This window comes from Mobula hypostoma, chromosome 5 (genome assembly GCF_963921235.1).
Source record: "Mobula hypostoma chromosome 5, sMobHyp1.1, whole genome shotgun sequence".
Taxonomy (NCBI): Eukaryota; Metazoa; Chordata; class Chondrichthyes; order Myliobatiformes; family Myliobatidae; genus Mobula; species Mobula hypostoma.
The window spans coordinates 124643211-124660431 of record NC_086101.1 but is presented as its reverse complement, the minus strand read 5'-3'; the positions used below and the strand labels follow the sequence as shown (position 1 = coordinate 124660431).

At 38.6% G+C, this 17221-nt stretch overlaps 1 protein-coding gene and 1 non-coding gene across 2 annotated transcripts in view; both read left to right on the top strand.

Annotated features, from left to right (window-relative positions):
• The window catches only part of haus6 (HAUS augmin-like complex, subunit 6), a 65420-nt gene that overhangs the window by 28136 nt on the left and 20063 nt on the right, over window positions 1–17221 (top strand). The window contains exons 9-15 of the mRNA XM_063047639.1: window positions 7388–7572; window positions 8707–8836; window positions 10473–10575; window positions 10775–10883; window positions 13667–13724; window positions 13858–14046; window positions 16783–16918. Of these exons, the coding sequence (XP_062903709.1) occupies window positions 7388–7572; window positions 8707–8836; window positions 10473–10575; window positions 10775–10883; window positions 13667–13724; window positions 13858–14046; window positions 16783–16918 (910 nt within the window). The remainder of the gene's footprint in view (window positions 1–7387; window positions 7573–8706; window positions 8837–10472; window positions 10576–10774; window positions 10884–13666; window positions 13725–13857; window positions 14047–16782; window positions 16919–17221) is intronic.
• LOC134347406 (small Cajal body-specific RNA 8) lies at window positions 12055–12186 on the top strand. Its single transcript, XR_010018148.1, has one exon. It is a non-coding gene; the product is annotated as a small Cajal body-specific RNA 8 (non-coding RNA).

Genomic DNA, 17221 nt, shown 5'->3' with positions numbered 1-17221 from the left:
ATCTCTTCAGCTTCCTCTTCCAAAACCCTGGGGTGTAGTCATCTGGTCCAGGGACTTGCCTACCTTCAGACATTTCAGCTTCCCAAGCAACTTCTCATTAGTAATAGCAACTACACCATCTTCTGCCTGCTGGCTCTCAAATTTCTGGCATACTGCTGGTGTCTTCCACAGTAAAGACTGACACAAAATGCTGAGTTTGCTTGCCAGTTATTTGTCCCCCATTATTACCTCTCCAGCATCATTTTCCAGTGGTCCCATATCCACTCTCACTTCTATTTTATATTATCTGTAAAACAAAAAAAATTGGTATCGTTTTTCATATTAACTAGCTTACTTTCATATTTCATCCTTTATAGAGTCATGCTCTGGAATTCCCAAGGTTATTGCTGTTACCTTTCTTGAACAAAGCAATAATATTTGCCACCCTCCAGTATTCTCCTCGCCTCTCTTCAGCCAGTGAGGATGCAAAAGTCGTTGCCAAAGGCACAACAATCTCTTCAGTCAGTTCTCTTAGTAACCTGGGTTATATCCCACGTAGACCCAGTGACTTGTTTATCCTAATGTCTTTCAAAGGTACTAGCACATCCTGTTTCTTAGTGTCAACATGTTGCAGCATATCAGCCTGTTCTATGCTGATCTCGTATTCATCACGGTCCCTCTCACTGTGAATTCTAAGCAAAGTATTCATTGAGGACTTGTCCTACAGTGGTGTTAGAAAGTTTGTGAATCCTGTAGAATTTCCTCTATTTCTGCATAAATATGTGAAGATCTGATCACATTTTTGTTCATGAGTCCTAAAACTAGATAAAGAAAACCAGATTAATAAATAACAAAAAATTATACTTGTTCATTTATTGAGGAAAATGATCCAATATTACATGTATTTGATGGAAAAAGTATGTGAACCTCTGGGGTAATGCTTTCTGCAAAAGCTATTTGCAGTCGGGTGTTCCAATCAATGAGATGAGATAGAAGGTGTGGGTTGTAGAGGTGATCTACCCTATAAAAAAGACACAAAGTCAGGTTACTGACAGAGCCTGCTCTTCTCAAGAAAGATCTGTTTAAGTGCACCATTCCTTGATCAAAGCAACTTTCAGAGGACTTTCAAATTGTAGAGATGCATGAAACTGGAAAAGGCTACAAAAGTGTTTCTAAAGACCTGAATGTTCATCAGTCCACAGTAGGAGAATTGTCTACAAATGGAGGAAATTTAGTACTGTTGCTACTCTCCCTAGGAGTGCGCATCTTATAAAGATCACACCAAAAGCACAACGTGCAATGCTGAAGGAGGTGAACAAGAACTCGAGGGTAACTGAAAAAGACCTGCAGAAATCTCTAGAAATTGCTAAAGTCTCTGTTCATGTGTCTACTATACGAAAGGCACTAAATAAGAATGGTGTTAATGGAAGGACACCACGCTGGAAACCACTGCACTCCAAAAACATAACACTGCTGCATACTTCAAGTTTGCAAAAGACCACCAGGATGTTCCACAGTGCCTCTGGGACAATATTTATTAAACAGGTGAGAAAAATGTTGAACTTTTGGCAGCAATGCACATTGCTATATTTAGATGGAAAAGGGCATTGCACACCGACACTAAAACCTCCTACCAAAGGTGATGCATGGTGGAAGGAGCATCATGGTTTGTGGCTGCTTTGCTGCCTCAGGTCCTGGACAGCTTGCAATCGTTGAGGGAACAATGAATTCAAAATTGTATCAAGAAGTTTTACAGGTATGACATGTATAGGAAACAGGGAATAAATAAGGTGCTTGAAGAGTATAAGAAGTGCAAGAAAATACTTAAGAAAAAAATCAGGAGGGCTAAAAGAAGACATGAGGTTGCCTTGGCAATCAAAGTGAAGGATAATCCAAAGAGCTTTTACAGGTATATTAAGAGCAAAAGGATTGTAAGGGATAAAATTGGTCCTCTTGAAGATCAGAGTGGTTGGCTTTGTGCGGAACCAAAGGAAATGGGGGAGATCTTAAATAGGTTTTTTGCGTCTGTATTTACTAAGGAAGCTGGCATGAAGTCTATGGAATTAAGGGAATCAAGTAGTGAGATCATGGAAACTGTATAGATTGAAAAGGAGGAGGTGCTTGCTGTCTTGAGGAAAATTAAAGTGGATACATCCCCGGGACCTGACAAGGTGTTCCCTCGGACCTTGAAGGAGACTAGTGTTGAAATTGCAGGGGCCCTTGCAGAAATATTTAAAATATTGCTGTCTACAGGTGAAGTGCCGGAGGATTGGAGAGTGGGTCATGTTGTTCCATTGTTTAAAAAAGGATTGAAAAGTAATCCGAAAAATTATAGGCTGGTAAGTTTAACGTCAGTAGTAGGTAAGTTATTGGAGGGAGTACTAAGAGACAGAATCTACAAGCATTTGGATAGACAGGGACTTATTAGAGAGAGTCAACATGGCTTTGTGCGTGGTAGGTCATGTTTGACCAATCTATTGGAGTTTTTCGAGGAGGTTACCAGGAAAGTGGATGAAGGGAAGGCAGTGGATATTGTCTACATGGACTTCAGTAAGGCCTTTGACAAGGTCCCGCATGGGAAGTTGGTTAGGAAAATTCAGTCGCTAGGTATACATGGAGAGGTGGTAAATTGGATTAGACATTGGCTCAATGGAAGAAGCCAAAGAGTGGTAGTAGAGAATTGCTTCTCCGAGTGGAGGCCTGTGACTAGTGGTGTGCCACAGGGATCAGTGCTGGGTCCATTGTTATTTGTCATCTATCTCAATGATCTGGATGATAATGTGGTAAATTGGATCAGTAAATTTGCTGATGATACAAAGATTGGAGGTGTAGTAGACAGTGAGGAAGGTTTTCAGAGCCTGCAGAGGGACTTGGACCAGCTGGAAAAATGGGCAGAACAATGGCAGATGGAGTTTAATACAGACAAGTGTGAGGTATTGCACGTTGGAAGGACAAACCAAGGTGGAACATACAGGGTAAATGGTAAGGCACTGAGGAGTGCAGTAGAACAGAGGAATCTGGGAATACAGATACAAAATTCCCTAAAAGTGACGTCACAGGTAGATAGGGTCGTAAAGAGAGCTTTTGGTACATTGGCCTTTATTAATCAAAGTATTGAGTATAAGAGCTGGAATGTTATGATGAGGTTGTATAAGGCATTGGTGAGGCCGAATCTGGAGTATTGTGTTCAGTTTTGGTCACCAAATTACAGGAAGGATATAAATAAGGTTGAAAGAGTGCAGAGAAGGTTTACAAGGATGTTGCCGGGACTTGAGAAACTCAGTTACAGAGAAAGGTTGAATAGGTTAGGACTTTATTCCCTGGAGCGTAGAAGAATGAGGGGAGATTTGATAGAGGTATATAAAATTATGATGGGTATAGATAGTGAATGCAAGCAGGCTTTTTCCACTGAGGCAAGGGGAGAAAAAAAACCAGAGGACATGGGTTAAGGGTGAGGGGGGAAAATTTTAAAGGGAACATTAGCGGGGGCTTCTTCACACAGAGAGTGGTGGGAGTATGGAATGAGCTGCCAGACGAGGTAGTAAATGCGGGTTTTTTTTTTAACATTTAAGAATAAATTGGGCAGATACATGGATGGGAGGTGTATGAAGGGATATTGTCCGTGTGCAGGTCAGTGGGACTAGGCAGAAAATGGCCAAGAAGGGCCAAAAGGCCTGTTTCTGTGCTGTAGTTTTTCTATGGTTTCTAGGAGAATGTCATGGTAGCAGTCCATCATCTGAAGCTTAATAGAAATTGGATAATGCAACAAAACAATGATCTGAAAAATGACAGTAAATCAAAACAGAATTGTTTAAAAAAGAAAATTCATGTTTTGGAATGGCTGAGTCAAAGTCCTGACCATAATCATATAGAAATGTTGTGGAAACTCTGAAGCAAGCAGTTCATGCAAGGAAGCTCACCAACATCCCAGTGTGGAAACAGTTTAGTAAGGAGGAATGGCCTGAAGTTCCTCCAAGCCGATGTGCAGGACTGTTCCACGGCTATTGGAGACATTTGGTTGAAGTTATTACTGTTCAAGGGGGTCACACCAGTTACTGAAAGCAAAGGTTCACATACTTTTTCCAGCAAATACATGTAATAGTGGATCACTTTTCTCAATAAATAAGTGAACAAGTATAATGGTGTTGGTGTTATTTAATTGGTTTCTCTATCTAGATTTAGGACTTGCATGAAGATCTGATCACGTTATGCAAAATTTGAGAAAATTCTACAGGGTTCACGAACTTTCGAGCACCACTGTACCTCATCTGACTCCAGGCACATATTTCCTCTTTTATCGGTCGGCACAACATTGTGGGCCAAAGAGCCTGTACTGTACTGTGCTGTACTATTCTATGTTCTATATCCTTGATTTGGTCCTAACCTCACTCTAGACATCTTCCTGTTCTTCATGTGCATTTAGAACACCTTGAGGTTTTCCTTAATTCTACTCACTAAGGCCTGCTCATGCCCCCTTCTATCTATCCTAAGTCCGTTCTTAAGCTCTTTCCTGGTTACCTTATAAATTTTAAGCCCTATCTCATCTTTGCTTTCTAGATATCTAGTATTTAATTGCTTTCTGAGATCCCCTATTGTTCTTCCAAAGTGTAGTGAATATAGGCTTAATTGACCAAATCTCTCTTCATTCAACAGTCCCACTATCTGAAAATTTGATCTGGTGAGTTTTAGCAGAATTCTCTTTGGTGTCGTAAACATCCTTTCTCTGATAAGGAGACTAAAGCACAGGGCACAATGCTTGAATATGCTTTCTCACTAAGACCCTTTACAGCTACAGCAAGACATACCCACTTCTAATGTATAATCCTCTTGCTATAAAGGAAAACATATTTGCTGCTTTAATTCCCTATTATACCTACGTGCTTTAGCAATTGGTGCACTTAGACATTTGGGTCTCATTGCTGCACCCCATCCATTTTCCCAATCTGATATATTACCAATGCTGCCCTTAAGCACATCCCTTCCATTTCGAGCACATCTGCCCTCACCCCATCCTCCTGCCACCCCACCTCTTGTCCTCACCTACCACCCCACCAGCCTCCGTGTCCAGCACATAATTCTCCAGAACTTCTGCCATCTACAGCAGGATCCCATCACCAAGCACATCTCCCACTTCCACTTTCTGTTTTCTGCAGGGATTACTCCCTACACGACTCCCTTATCCATTCATCTCTCCCCACTGATCTCCCTCCTGGCATTTATCCTTGCAAGTGGAACAAGTGCTATACCTCCCCTTACCCATCCTCATTCACTGCCATTCAGGGCCACAAACAGTCCTTCCAGGTGAGGCAACACTTCACTGTGAGCTTGTTGGGGTCATCTACTGTATCCAGTGCTCCCGGTGTGGACTGTATATCAGGGAGACCTGACACAAATTGGGAGACCACTTCACCAAGCCCCTACGTTCCGTCCACAAGAAAAAAACAGGATCACCCTGTAGCCACCCATTTTAATTCCACTTCCCATTCCTATTCCAACATGTCAGTCTATGGCCTTTTCTACCGTCGTGATGAAGCCACACTCAGGTTGGAGGAGCGACACCTTGTATTCCATCTGGGTAGCCTCCAGTCAAATGGCATGAACATTGATTTCGCAAACTTCCAGCAATGCCCCCCCCCCCTTCACCATTCCCCATTACTCTCATTTAACACGAGAAAATCTGCAGAAGCTGGAAATTCAAGCAACACACACAAAATGCTGGCCACATCTGCCTGGCCTGCTGCGTTCCACCAGCATTTTGTATATGACCCTCTCACCTTATCTCCTTACCTCTGGTACTCCTCTGCCCTTCTCTAGCCCTGTATCTCTCACTAATCAACTTCCCAGCTCTTTACTTCGCCCCTCTCTCTACTCCTGGTTTCACCCATCACCTTTTGGTTTTTCCACCCCGCCCAGTCCTGAGGAAGGGTTGCGGCCCAAAACATCAACTACTCTTTTCCATAGATGTTGCCTGGCCTGCTGAGTTCCTCCAGCATTTTGTGTGTATTGGATATTCTGCAGCTGCAGATTTTCTCTTGTCTATTATATTACTATTCAGATGGCTTCTCTTCCTGTTAACTGCCACCAAGGTGGATGGTGTGTGTTCAATTTTCCCTGGAGCTGATCATTGCAATTCCCTATAGGGTTCTAGTCAGTTGCAACCTTGTTTTGAAATGTTAAAAACACAAAATGCTGCAAGTACTTGGCAAGTCAAGCAGGATCTGTGGAAACAGATATGGTTAATGTTTTGGGACATGTTTCTTGAAATTTCTATTTCAGATTTGCATTTGCAGCATCTGCAATTTTTGTTCTGAAGAGTTATGGTGCAACAATAAAATACCAGCATCCTTTCAAAGTAGCATTCAAAATCTCATTAAATAATGAGATTTCAGCCTGAAGAAAATTCAGTTTATAACAAAGGTTATATTTTTTGTTGCATTGTCCTAGTACAATTTTTGGGGATGTGGTGAAGGGAAAAATTAAAGTTGAAGACCAGAAGATATAGGAGCAGAATTGGGCCATTTGGTCTATCAAGTCGGCTCTGCCATTTCATCATGGCTGATCTGTTTTCCCTCTCAAATCCCATTCTCTTGCCTCCTTCCCTTAACCTTTCACACCCTAACTTGTCAAGTATCTGTCAGCCTCCACCTTAAACACACCCAGTGACCTGTCCTTCACAACCGCCTGTGGCAACTAATTCCACAGATTCACCACTCTGTCTAAAGAAATTCCTCCTCATCTCCATTCTAAAAGGACACCCCTCTATTCTGAGGCTTTGTCCTCTGGTCTTAGACTCTCCCACTATAGGAAACATCCTCTCCATATCCACTCTATTGAGGCCTTTCACCATTCAGTAGGTTTCAATTAGGTCACCTCTCGTTCATCTGAATTCCAGTGAACACAGACCCAGAGCCATCAAACACGCCTCATATGACAAGCTTTTCAATTCCAGAATCATCTTCGTGAACTTCCTTTGGACCCTCCTCAGTAAGCAAGTTTAAAATAGACTGTCCTTCATTGACAGATCTTCACTCTTTGGTTGGATTGGCAGCAGAAAGAACTGTGCATTGATACACCTCTCATTACGATTTGGTTTAAAGTCTGACCCAAATATTTCTTAAGGGACATGAATTGATAAGAACACTGCTGAAGTATTGGCAACATATACTTCTCACTGTTGTAAGGTAGAGAAAAGATTGAGTTGAGTACTTCCATGACCTATGTTGACACAACAAATTTAATCAATAAATTAGATTCATAAGCTAAATAGAACTGAAGGATACTACCTTTTTTGTTGTTAATATGTCGGCAAATATTCATTTGTTGAAATGAATCTGACCTGTTCCAGTGGTTCAAAATTTCAGCTCTGTGACATCTGTCTAGTGCTCTAAACATTTGATTGTGTTTGCAGATTGATGATCTGTACAAAGCTGGTACACTGAATCTTTCAGCCGTAACCCAGCTGTGCAATTGGTCTCTCAGACTTCTTGGTGACCAGCGTGACCAAGTAGGCTCAGCGCAATTAGAACGTTGTCCTTCCTTGGAGAACTTAGCAGGATTTCTGAAAAATGAGCTAATTGAAATGAAGGAAAAAAGGTAAATGTATAGCTTTAATAGCTTAATTGGAAATTTGGATAAGAGGCAAGGAATGAAATCGGCCTTGAAATGCAATTAGTATTGTGCTATTTTTGTTCATGGGGAAATGATCAAAAACTATCTTTTATTCCATCTCCAAACTTTTAATATATCAATTGTGCTCTCTAAATTTTGCTTGCTTTAGTCATAGTTTAGAAGGAAATTCTTCTTTACTTAGTGTATTTACCATTTAATTATCTAAGAAGATTTCACACAAAACTCTTTTTAATATGTATGGTGCAACTGCTACTTTTCTTAGTAGCGATAGCATTTCCCCCTCCGCAGCCAGGATCATTGGACTGGGCTTTATCCAAGTGCTGTTTTGGGTTGTGCTGACTAGTTTTGTGTGCTATTGTGCAGTGGCCTTAATGTAACCTAAGTATTTTAATATCCTATTTACAGGGCTTTCCAATGTGAAGTTTCTACATTAGTTCCGTTACTTTGAAATAATTGTTAGAGGATGTTAATCTCTGAAAATTTACTGATTAGCTTACTAGTTTGGGATAAATTTAAACTTTGTTAAGAAGAAGTCTAAATAACATAGAATAACTTGCAATGTACATACACTGCAAGTTATTGAAATTACAACTTCCCTAAGTTTAGTTAGAAAATTATCACTGAAAGTAAATGTTTCTTGAATTGCAACAATAAAACAAACAACTACTCCTCTCTTCCCCCACCCCCTTTGTAGTTTGTTTTCCCACAGATCTGTTAAGCATGTCTGTCCATTTTGATGTTGTTTACATTGAGATCCTAGTTCTGGTATTTACTAAAATCATTACTATATTTCATTGCCTTCAAATTTTACTTCTGTAACAATTTCTTAATGTAATTTCAGTGATTTCTGTTGCTTAGTAAATGGAAAAATTCCTGGTTTGGGATATTTAAATATTTTATTATTTAGAGGTGGTCACCTAGATTTTTCTTTATACTTTTTTTTACAGCTGGTTCACATTTGCAAATCCAAGTATTAAAATCATTGATTTCATGTATATAAGAAGTTCTGGAAAGACATCAGCATGTGATAGAAAATATTATTTCTCTATTTTACTTAACTGCCGGATTTTCCTTAGTTTTATATAATTCTTTTCACAGCCAGAAGATAACACAAGAAGTTATTCCCTCTGTGAAACAATCAATAGCCAAAATGGAAAGCGTGTGGGACAAGAAATGGGAGCAGTATTTGCATAAAACGGGATTTTCCCCAATGAGGAAAAAATATCCTGTGAGTAGACTCTTTTGCTATATAGTTGCCATTCTGGGAAAGTCAAGACTTCACTTTTGATTTATTAACACAAAGATAGATTTCATTGATGAACCCTTATCCGGAGACATAATTGTGTGGCTCTCACAGCAGTAGAAAAAATCAAACCTGATCCTGTACAGAAAAGTTATTTAAGAGGGAAAATCACTTTGTATGGAAAACTTTGGAGTTAAATACCTGCACTGATCAACTAGCTGGAGTATTCTCTGGTATCTTTAACTTCTCGCTTCGGCAGTCTGAGGTACCCACTTGCTTCAAGCAGGTTTCAACTATACCGATGCCTAAGAAGAATATGGTAACCTGCCTCAATGGCAATCAACCAGTACGTCTTGCATCCACCGTGTTGAAGTGTTTTGAGATGCTGGTGATGAAACGTATCAACTCCTTCCTGAGAGGATTTGGATCCACTTCAGTTTGCTTTACAGCACAGCTGGTCCACAGAACATACCATTTCATTGGCTGTTCACTGAACCCTGGAACTTCTGGACAGCAAAGATGCATACATCAGAATGTTTTTTATTGACTGCTGCTTGGCGTTTAATGCTATGAGGCCAATACCACCTCATGCATTGGATCCCTGATTTCCTTACTTGCAGACGCCAATCAGTTCAGATTGGCAACAACATTTCTTCCACAATCTCCATCAGCACATGTGCACCACAAGGCTGTATACTTAGCCCTCCGCTCTACTCACTTTACACTTATAGTGTGGCTAATCACAGCTCCAGTGCCATATTTAAGTTTGCTGATGACACCACTATAATGTCGAATCGAATGTGGTGATGAATCAGCATGTAGAAGGGAAATGGAAAATCTTGACTGAGTGGTGCTACAACAACCACTTTTTACTCAAATGTCAGCAAGACCAAGGAGCTGATTATTGACTTCAGGAGGAGGGGGAGGAGGAAGACAGAGGTCAGTGAGCCAGCCTTCATCAGGGGTCTGAGGTGGAGAAGGTCATCAACTTTAAATTCCTCAGTGATAACATTTTGGAGGACTATTCCTGGGCCCAGCACGCAAGTGTAATTATGAATAAAGCACGGCATCACCTCTACTTCCTCCGGAGTTTGCGAAGATGTCATGCTGAATCTAAAATTTTGACAAACTTTTGTAGCTGTGTGGTGGAGAACATATTGACTGGATACATCACGACTAGGTATGGATACATCAGTGCCCTTGAATTGAAAAATCATATAGTGGATATGGCCCAGTCCATCATGGGTCAAACACTCCCCACCATTAAGCACATCGGCATGGAGCACTGTCTCAGGAAAGTAGCATCCATCATCAGGGATCTCTGCCACCAGATCATGCTCTTCTCTGGCCGCTGCCATCAGGTAGAAGGTACAGGAGTCTCAGGAGTCACATGTGACTAATATGGTTGACATTTAGCAGCCTCAAATTTTGATGCAACTGGTGACTGCTGTTAAATAGTAAAATTGTCAATAATTAGTAAAATTGTCAATAATGTCAAGTGAATAAAAAAAACACAGCGTTCTGATCATATTGCCTTAAAATATCCTTTGTGTGCCTTGATTTAGTTTGAGGTGTAGAAGTAGCATTCCATCAGCTTCATAATCAATGTTTCTTTTTAAAGGTCCTTGATCTTCTACCAACCATGCCAACTTTATCATTTGAGCCTGCTTCAGAAGAAGCTTATAAAAGCAGTATATTTTATTCACACTCTGCAACACTTTCAGGTGAGTTCAGAAAATGCTAAAAAGAAATGTCTTGCTTCTTAAAATTGATTTTAAAGCAAAGCTCTTATTTTTTCTTCTATACTATCCGTAGCTCCTCTAACCTTCATCTGTAAGTTTACTAACCCACTCTTTCACTTCATTAACTAAGTCACTTATAAAAATCAAAAAGAACAGCCTAATACTTCTGTATTTTGGACAGGGCTTGAAGAATCCTGTACAAAATCTTCTGAAAGAGATGACGCTGGTATCTTGAGCATTTCAAATGACGCCAATGATCTAAGCACATCAAAACTTCAGTGTTCAGAATGGTAGGTTCTGTCACATACTCAATTGCATTTATATTTGAAATTTTTAATTGAATCTGTTGAAGTGTTAAGATCTTGATTGTTCTAGTTATAGCTTTTATCTTGGAACATTTTTATTGTACAGTGCTAGAACTTAGATTTTTGAGCAATAAGAATTTTGTTTATATGGATTAAGCATTTTGAACAAATTTCTGCATTGGCTATGTGTTAATTTTAGTAGATTACATTATTTATTGCTCTTTGAGTTAGGTATTTGACTTTTTTTTACTCAATTGAAAATATATTGGATTTTAAAAACTAGCTGAAACAATTTGAATCTATTTTTATCTTGCCAATTTTGTCTGTCATTTTGTCAAAGTATTAAATCTATTACTGAGGTACATTTCAAAAAGTGTCTTGGCAAAGAAAGCATTTATCTTTTTTTTTTGGACTGATGTATGGTTAGTTCCCCTTTTTCTTTATGTGGTGGAGTCACACAACTGGTTTGTCAAAGATATCATTTGTATTGGCTGCCCTTTAAATTGACGGCATGTCTAGCTGCCGAGTCATTACTGTTTAATTTAGTCCCGAAGTTGAGGAGGAGCTCTTCTATCTGTGATACCGTGAGTTGCTTCAAATATGGGTGTGTAGGTAGTGGTGGTCTGATGAAAATCACAAGAGTTCAAGAGGGTGGAGTTGCAGCACTGAGGGATTAGAGCCTTTATGGAAACAGAAACAATTCAGTGTAAATACTATTTTGGGGAAAGAAGGGAAAGCAAGCTAGTTTGTATTGAATGATGGACAAAAAACCACACGGGAGTATTGCATTATATAGGGATGGGTTTGGAAAGTTTAAACCTTGGAATCTGTGACACTTTCAATATCTGGTTCCAATATAATTAGCCATGGGATTACTTAGCTATAGAATGTAAGTTATTGTCTTTCTCTCACTAAATTGAAACTACCTTATCAACTGAGTGTAACTAGTTTTAAACCAGGTTGCGGTGGGAGGCACAAAATATGGCTTGATTTTTGTTGCACTTTAACTGTGACACACTAGAAAATAATTTGATTTTTAACGCAAAGGAAATTTTACTACAAATTGCAAAGCATATCTCACTATGTTTTTTGATTGTGTAACATGGGCAACCAACTTGAGCCGAGTAATCTTCTACCATTTATTGTTTTTAATGCTTGGGAGACTGATACACGACTAGAGCCAAATTTACTCTAGTTGTCACTAATATCTCCCTAGAATAAAATGAGCCTTTTGATGACCAAGCCGACTTGAGAGAAATCGGAGTGGACAGATACGGGGCAAACAAAAAATTTATGTCAAACTTCTGTTGCAAGTGTGTTCTGTTCCCCATAACTAAACTGGCTACGCAGTGGTAGGTATGATTCTTGAGTTCCATAGCTATTTAAATTATTCACAAAGGAAGGTTTTACTTAGCATGTGGTGGCAGAGAGGGATAATATTTTTCGTCTCAGGTGCTGATTTTAATGAAGTACTGAGTAAAGGCAGCAAGCCAGGAGTAGTGAGGGAGGAAGTGCAGGTGAAGTAGTTGGTAGTTAGCAACAGGAATGGAGACAGGCTAACCCCTACTGACATCAATGGATCTGGATTTGAGAAGGTAAACAGCTTAAGTTCCTTTGGTATCCACATCACCGAGGACCTCATGTGGTCTGTACACACCGGCTGTGTGGTGAAAAAGGCACAACAGCGCCTCTTTCACCTCAGACAGTTGAGGAAGTTTAGTATGGGCTCCCAACTCCTAAGAACTTTCTACAGGGGCACAGTAGAGAGCATCCTGACTGGCTGCATCACTGCCTGGTATGGGAACAGTATCTCCCTTAATCGCAGGATTCTGCAGGGAGTTTGTGAACTTCCCGCCGTTCAGGACATTTACAAAGACAAGTGTGAAAAAAGGGCCTGAAGGATCATTGTGGACCCGAGTCACCCCGACCACAACCGCAGTATAAAAGCCAGGACCAACAGGCTTCAGGACAACTTCTTCCATCAGGCTGTCAGACTGATTAACTCACACTGATTTGAGTGTGTTTCTATGTTGCATTGACTGTTCTACTTAGTATAAATTACTATGATTGCACATTTAGATAGAGACGTAACATAAGATTATTACTTGTGTATGTGAAGGATGTAAGAAATAAAGTCAACTCAATTCAAAAATTGTACAAAGGGTCTAGTGCGCCAGGAGATTTTGATGGAAGGGGGAAAAATGACAAGAATAATGTGCTTTGTTTTGAGCTCAGAATTGATACAATCCAGTGTATGAGATAAGGGTCAATTGAAGGTCAATTATTCAGTTTGGATGAATTGTGAAAATCCAGCTGTGACAAGTATGATTGCTAATTTAGTAATGGAATGAAGTAGTAGAAGGTTGATTTTGATCAGAGTTGCGAGTGTTTCGTGATATTTGAAAAATTGTTTTGCTAACTAAACATTGGAATGGAAAATATAGAACTGAGGTTTAGGATAGCTGCGTGATTAATCACTGGTATGGAAGAGAATTTAACACTTTGCACAAGGCTGCACTAATAGTGACCTCCATGTTGCAAGGTTACCAATCAGTGTTAATTAGCATTTATAAGGCAAGCAAAGACATCTGAGCTGAAATTGAGTGAGGTGGACTGGAGGTGGATGTGAAGATTTGGTACCGTTCATGGAAATGTTGTTAATCAAAGTGTTGTACCTTGAACATTAAGCACCTGTGCACATTTTAATCTTAGAATTTAATTGGAATCAATTTAATTCATTCTTTTAATTCACACCTTTGATTTTGCAGTTTCACCCCTTCTATTAGAAAACTAAATGAACAAATTAGTTCTTCATGTTTTACAGAGGTAAGATACCTTTGTTATATTTGCAAATGAGATATGACAAATTGTTTTATAAAATGCCATTTTGCAAGCCATACAAATTGTCACCTTTATTACTGCTACTATTTAACTCAATTAAAAAAGTGCTTTTTCTCAGGAATCAATTGAAGCACCATTGGTAACTGGGCAGCCTCTTGAAAGTAGATTGCAGACTCCGTACGTGAATAGAATGGAAACATGGCATAAGGACAAAGATCAAAGTCCACCACTTTTGAATAAACCTAAAGAGAGTATTTCTAAAGGAAATGAGCCATATCAAAAGACTGTTGACCAGTTGGCTGAAGAGGTATGTAATGCTTTCTTATGTGAGCCGCAGAGCAAAACCAATTTTTATTTAAATTTTTGTACTTGTGTTGGTTCATTCAAGAACTATAATTAAAAGTATTCCCTTGCTCTTATCCAATAGACATTTTTTAAAAACTAATCTTTACATTCTAGTATCTGCAGTCTTGTACTATATCTCTACATTTTTTTTTCTTTTTCAAGAATGTAACCATCTTTTAGATTATTGCTATTAAAACTGGTTTGTTTGACCCTTCTTTACATAACAAAGCATAATCATTTTATGAGTACATTGTTTCTCTTTGCTTAAATTAATGCCTTGTATTTGTTATTTATACTGTCAGTTGAAATAATTTCTATTTAAGATCACTAAAGAAATGTCTCATTACACGGAGCCTTAACTTATGCTGATGGAGTAGTCAGTAATTTTACCTTTATATTGATGAATTTCTTTGTGCCTGGAGTAATAACACATCTTCTAGGCATTGATCCTAAATTGTGCTAACTGGAATTGAATATGGCCTCAGCTCAACCAATAGTTTTTAATTCAAATTTCCATAACCTCATCTAGATTCTGTCACTTTTGATAAACCTAAGGATAATACATGTTTCGTTTTGATAGGCTTTTAAATTATGAATTTGTGCTGCCACTTTCAAAGGTTTATGTGTAATTCTACATTTCTATTCTGTTATTTTTCTCCTAGTTCTTTCCAGAATGCATTACTTTATTTTGTACTAACTTTGTTTATCTGCTAGTTCTGGACATTGGCTATCTGCCTAACAAGCAAGAATAAGGCATGTAGTACCTTATGTTTGCTTCACATTCAACATGCTGGGCTCCTTCTTTATCGTCATGTGCTTATTTTTACCCCATCTTTTGACACCCCAGTTGATGCCCTAAAACTAGTTGATCTTGATTTTGATTATGCCTGACAATTAAGTATCCACAATGCAGAGATTCACAGCCTTGTATATTAAGTTATTTCTATTGGCATCAGTTTTATTAGTTAATAAATATAGTAAATATCCGGACCTGCCTCTCGGTTTTTTTTGCACTACCTTACTTCCCATTTTTCTATTTTCTATTTATGATTTATAATTTAAATTTTTAATATTTACTAATTTTAACTTCTTAATATCTTTAATATTTAATATTTGTAATCCAGGGAGTGTGAAGCGCAGAATCAAATATCGCTGTGATGATTGTACGTTCTAGTACCACTTGTTTGGCGACTATAAAGTATAATAATCCCTTACCCCTGAGAACATGCTTCCTAGTTGTAGACACTTGTGAGTTCTTGACCAAGTAGCCTGTTTGTACCTTTCACAATCTTACAGTAGGATCACATTTCATTTTTGTAAATTTACTCTCGAGTTTAGACCCAGCCCACTAATCCCATTATTTGGACTAACTCCTTCATCCCAAGAATCTATCCAGTGAACCTATGTTGTATACCTTTTACAGTAGGTAAACAAAAGTTATACATGTTTAGACTTGTTAAAACCCTGCAAAGTTGCAAATAAAACTTCATTAAGTTTATACATATTTCTTACTGTTTAATATAAATCGAAATTTTGTGGCACTGACGGATTCTGAAAGTTCAAAAGTATAAAGTAAATTCATGTTCATTACTAAATTGTCATCAATAATATCAAAAAAGCATAGATCACTAATCTCTGTTGGGAAATAATTCATTTAACACCTCATCAACGTCCTCTAGCTCCGTGCACAGTTCAATTCTTTAGACCTTAATGAAAACTAATTTTTTCACTAGTTATCATTGGAATGCTTAGAGTGATTGTTTTTGTTTTCTCTCAATTATGCTCATCTATACCCTCTATTAACTTTTCTACATGTTAAGAGGCTGCTAATGCTTTGTCCTAATAATGAACATGAATTGCATATTAATTAGGAAACCAAAGGTCCATGAGCCAGTCCTCAGAGGATCAGAGGTGGAGAACGTTAGCAACTTTAAATTCCTAGGTGTTATTATTTCAGAGGACCTGTCCTGGGCCCAGCATGTAAGTGCAATTACAAAGGAAACATGGTAGGGCATCAACTTCCTTAGAAGTTTGGCACATCTAAAACTTTGGCAAACTTCTTTCGCTGTGTAATGGAGAATATGTTGACTGGCTGCATCACAACCTGCTATGGAAACACCAAGGCCCTTGAATGGAAAATCCTACAAAAAGTAGCGGATATAGCCCAGTGAATCATGGATAAAGCCCTCCCAACCATTGAGCACATCTACAAGAAATGGCACACCCATCATAAGAGACCCCCACTATGGAGGATATGCTCTTTCCTTGCTGCTGCCATCAGGAAGAAGATACAAGAGCCTCAGGTTTTACACCATCAGATTCAGGAACAGTTACTGCCCCTCAGCCATCAGGTTCTTGAACCAAAGAAGATAACTGCACTTGCCCCTTCATTGAAATGTTCCCACAACCAATGGACTCCCTTTCAAGGACTCTTGATCTGTTCTCGATATTTATTGCTTATTTACTGTATTGTTAATTGTCTTTGTATTTGCACAGTTTGTTGTCTTCTGCACTCTAGTTGAATGCTTTAGTTGTGTGGCCTTTCATTGATTGTTATGGTTATTATTCTATAGATTTATTGACTATGCCCACAAGAAAATGAATTTCAGGATTGTACTGTATATAGTAATTATATGTACTTGGATAACAATATTTACTTTGAACTTTAATTATGAATTTTTTTTTGTTTGTTCTTCAGGTAGTAGATACTGTAACAAAAGATTCACCTGGAGTATTTCAAAAGGAAGATCTAGTCCAAGAAAGCATTCTTTTCTCATTGTCTAACAGTCCCTTCATTGCACAAAGTGAGCTACCAAGAACACCTGAAAATTTGAGTAAGTTTTCTGTATGTCTAAATAGTTTCAGTTTAAAATATAACTCTCCAATTTACTGCTGAGTTATAAAAATTGCAATAGGTTTTTGTATGTCAGTAGACTTACAGCTACAGTATAAGATTGCAGTGATCATTAAAATTATCAAAATATCTGTGAAATTCAAAGTTATACAATAGCTATGACTGCAAATTTCAGGGTCCTCTGTAAATGCAACATTTCCTGGTCGTTCGATGTAGAGCTGAGGGGAAGAATTCAAGATGCTGGAGTAAGAGTTGATCATGCAGCTCTTTTAAGCCCACTGTG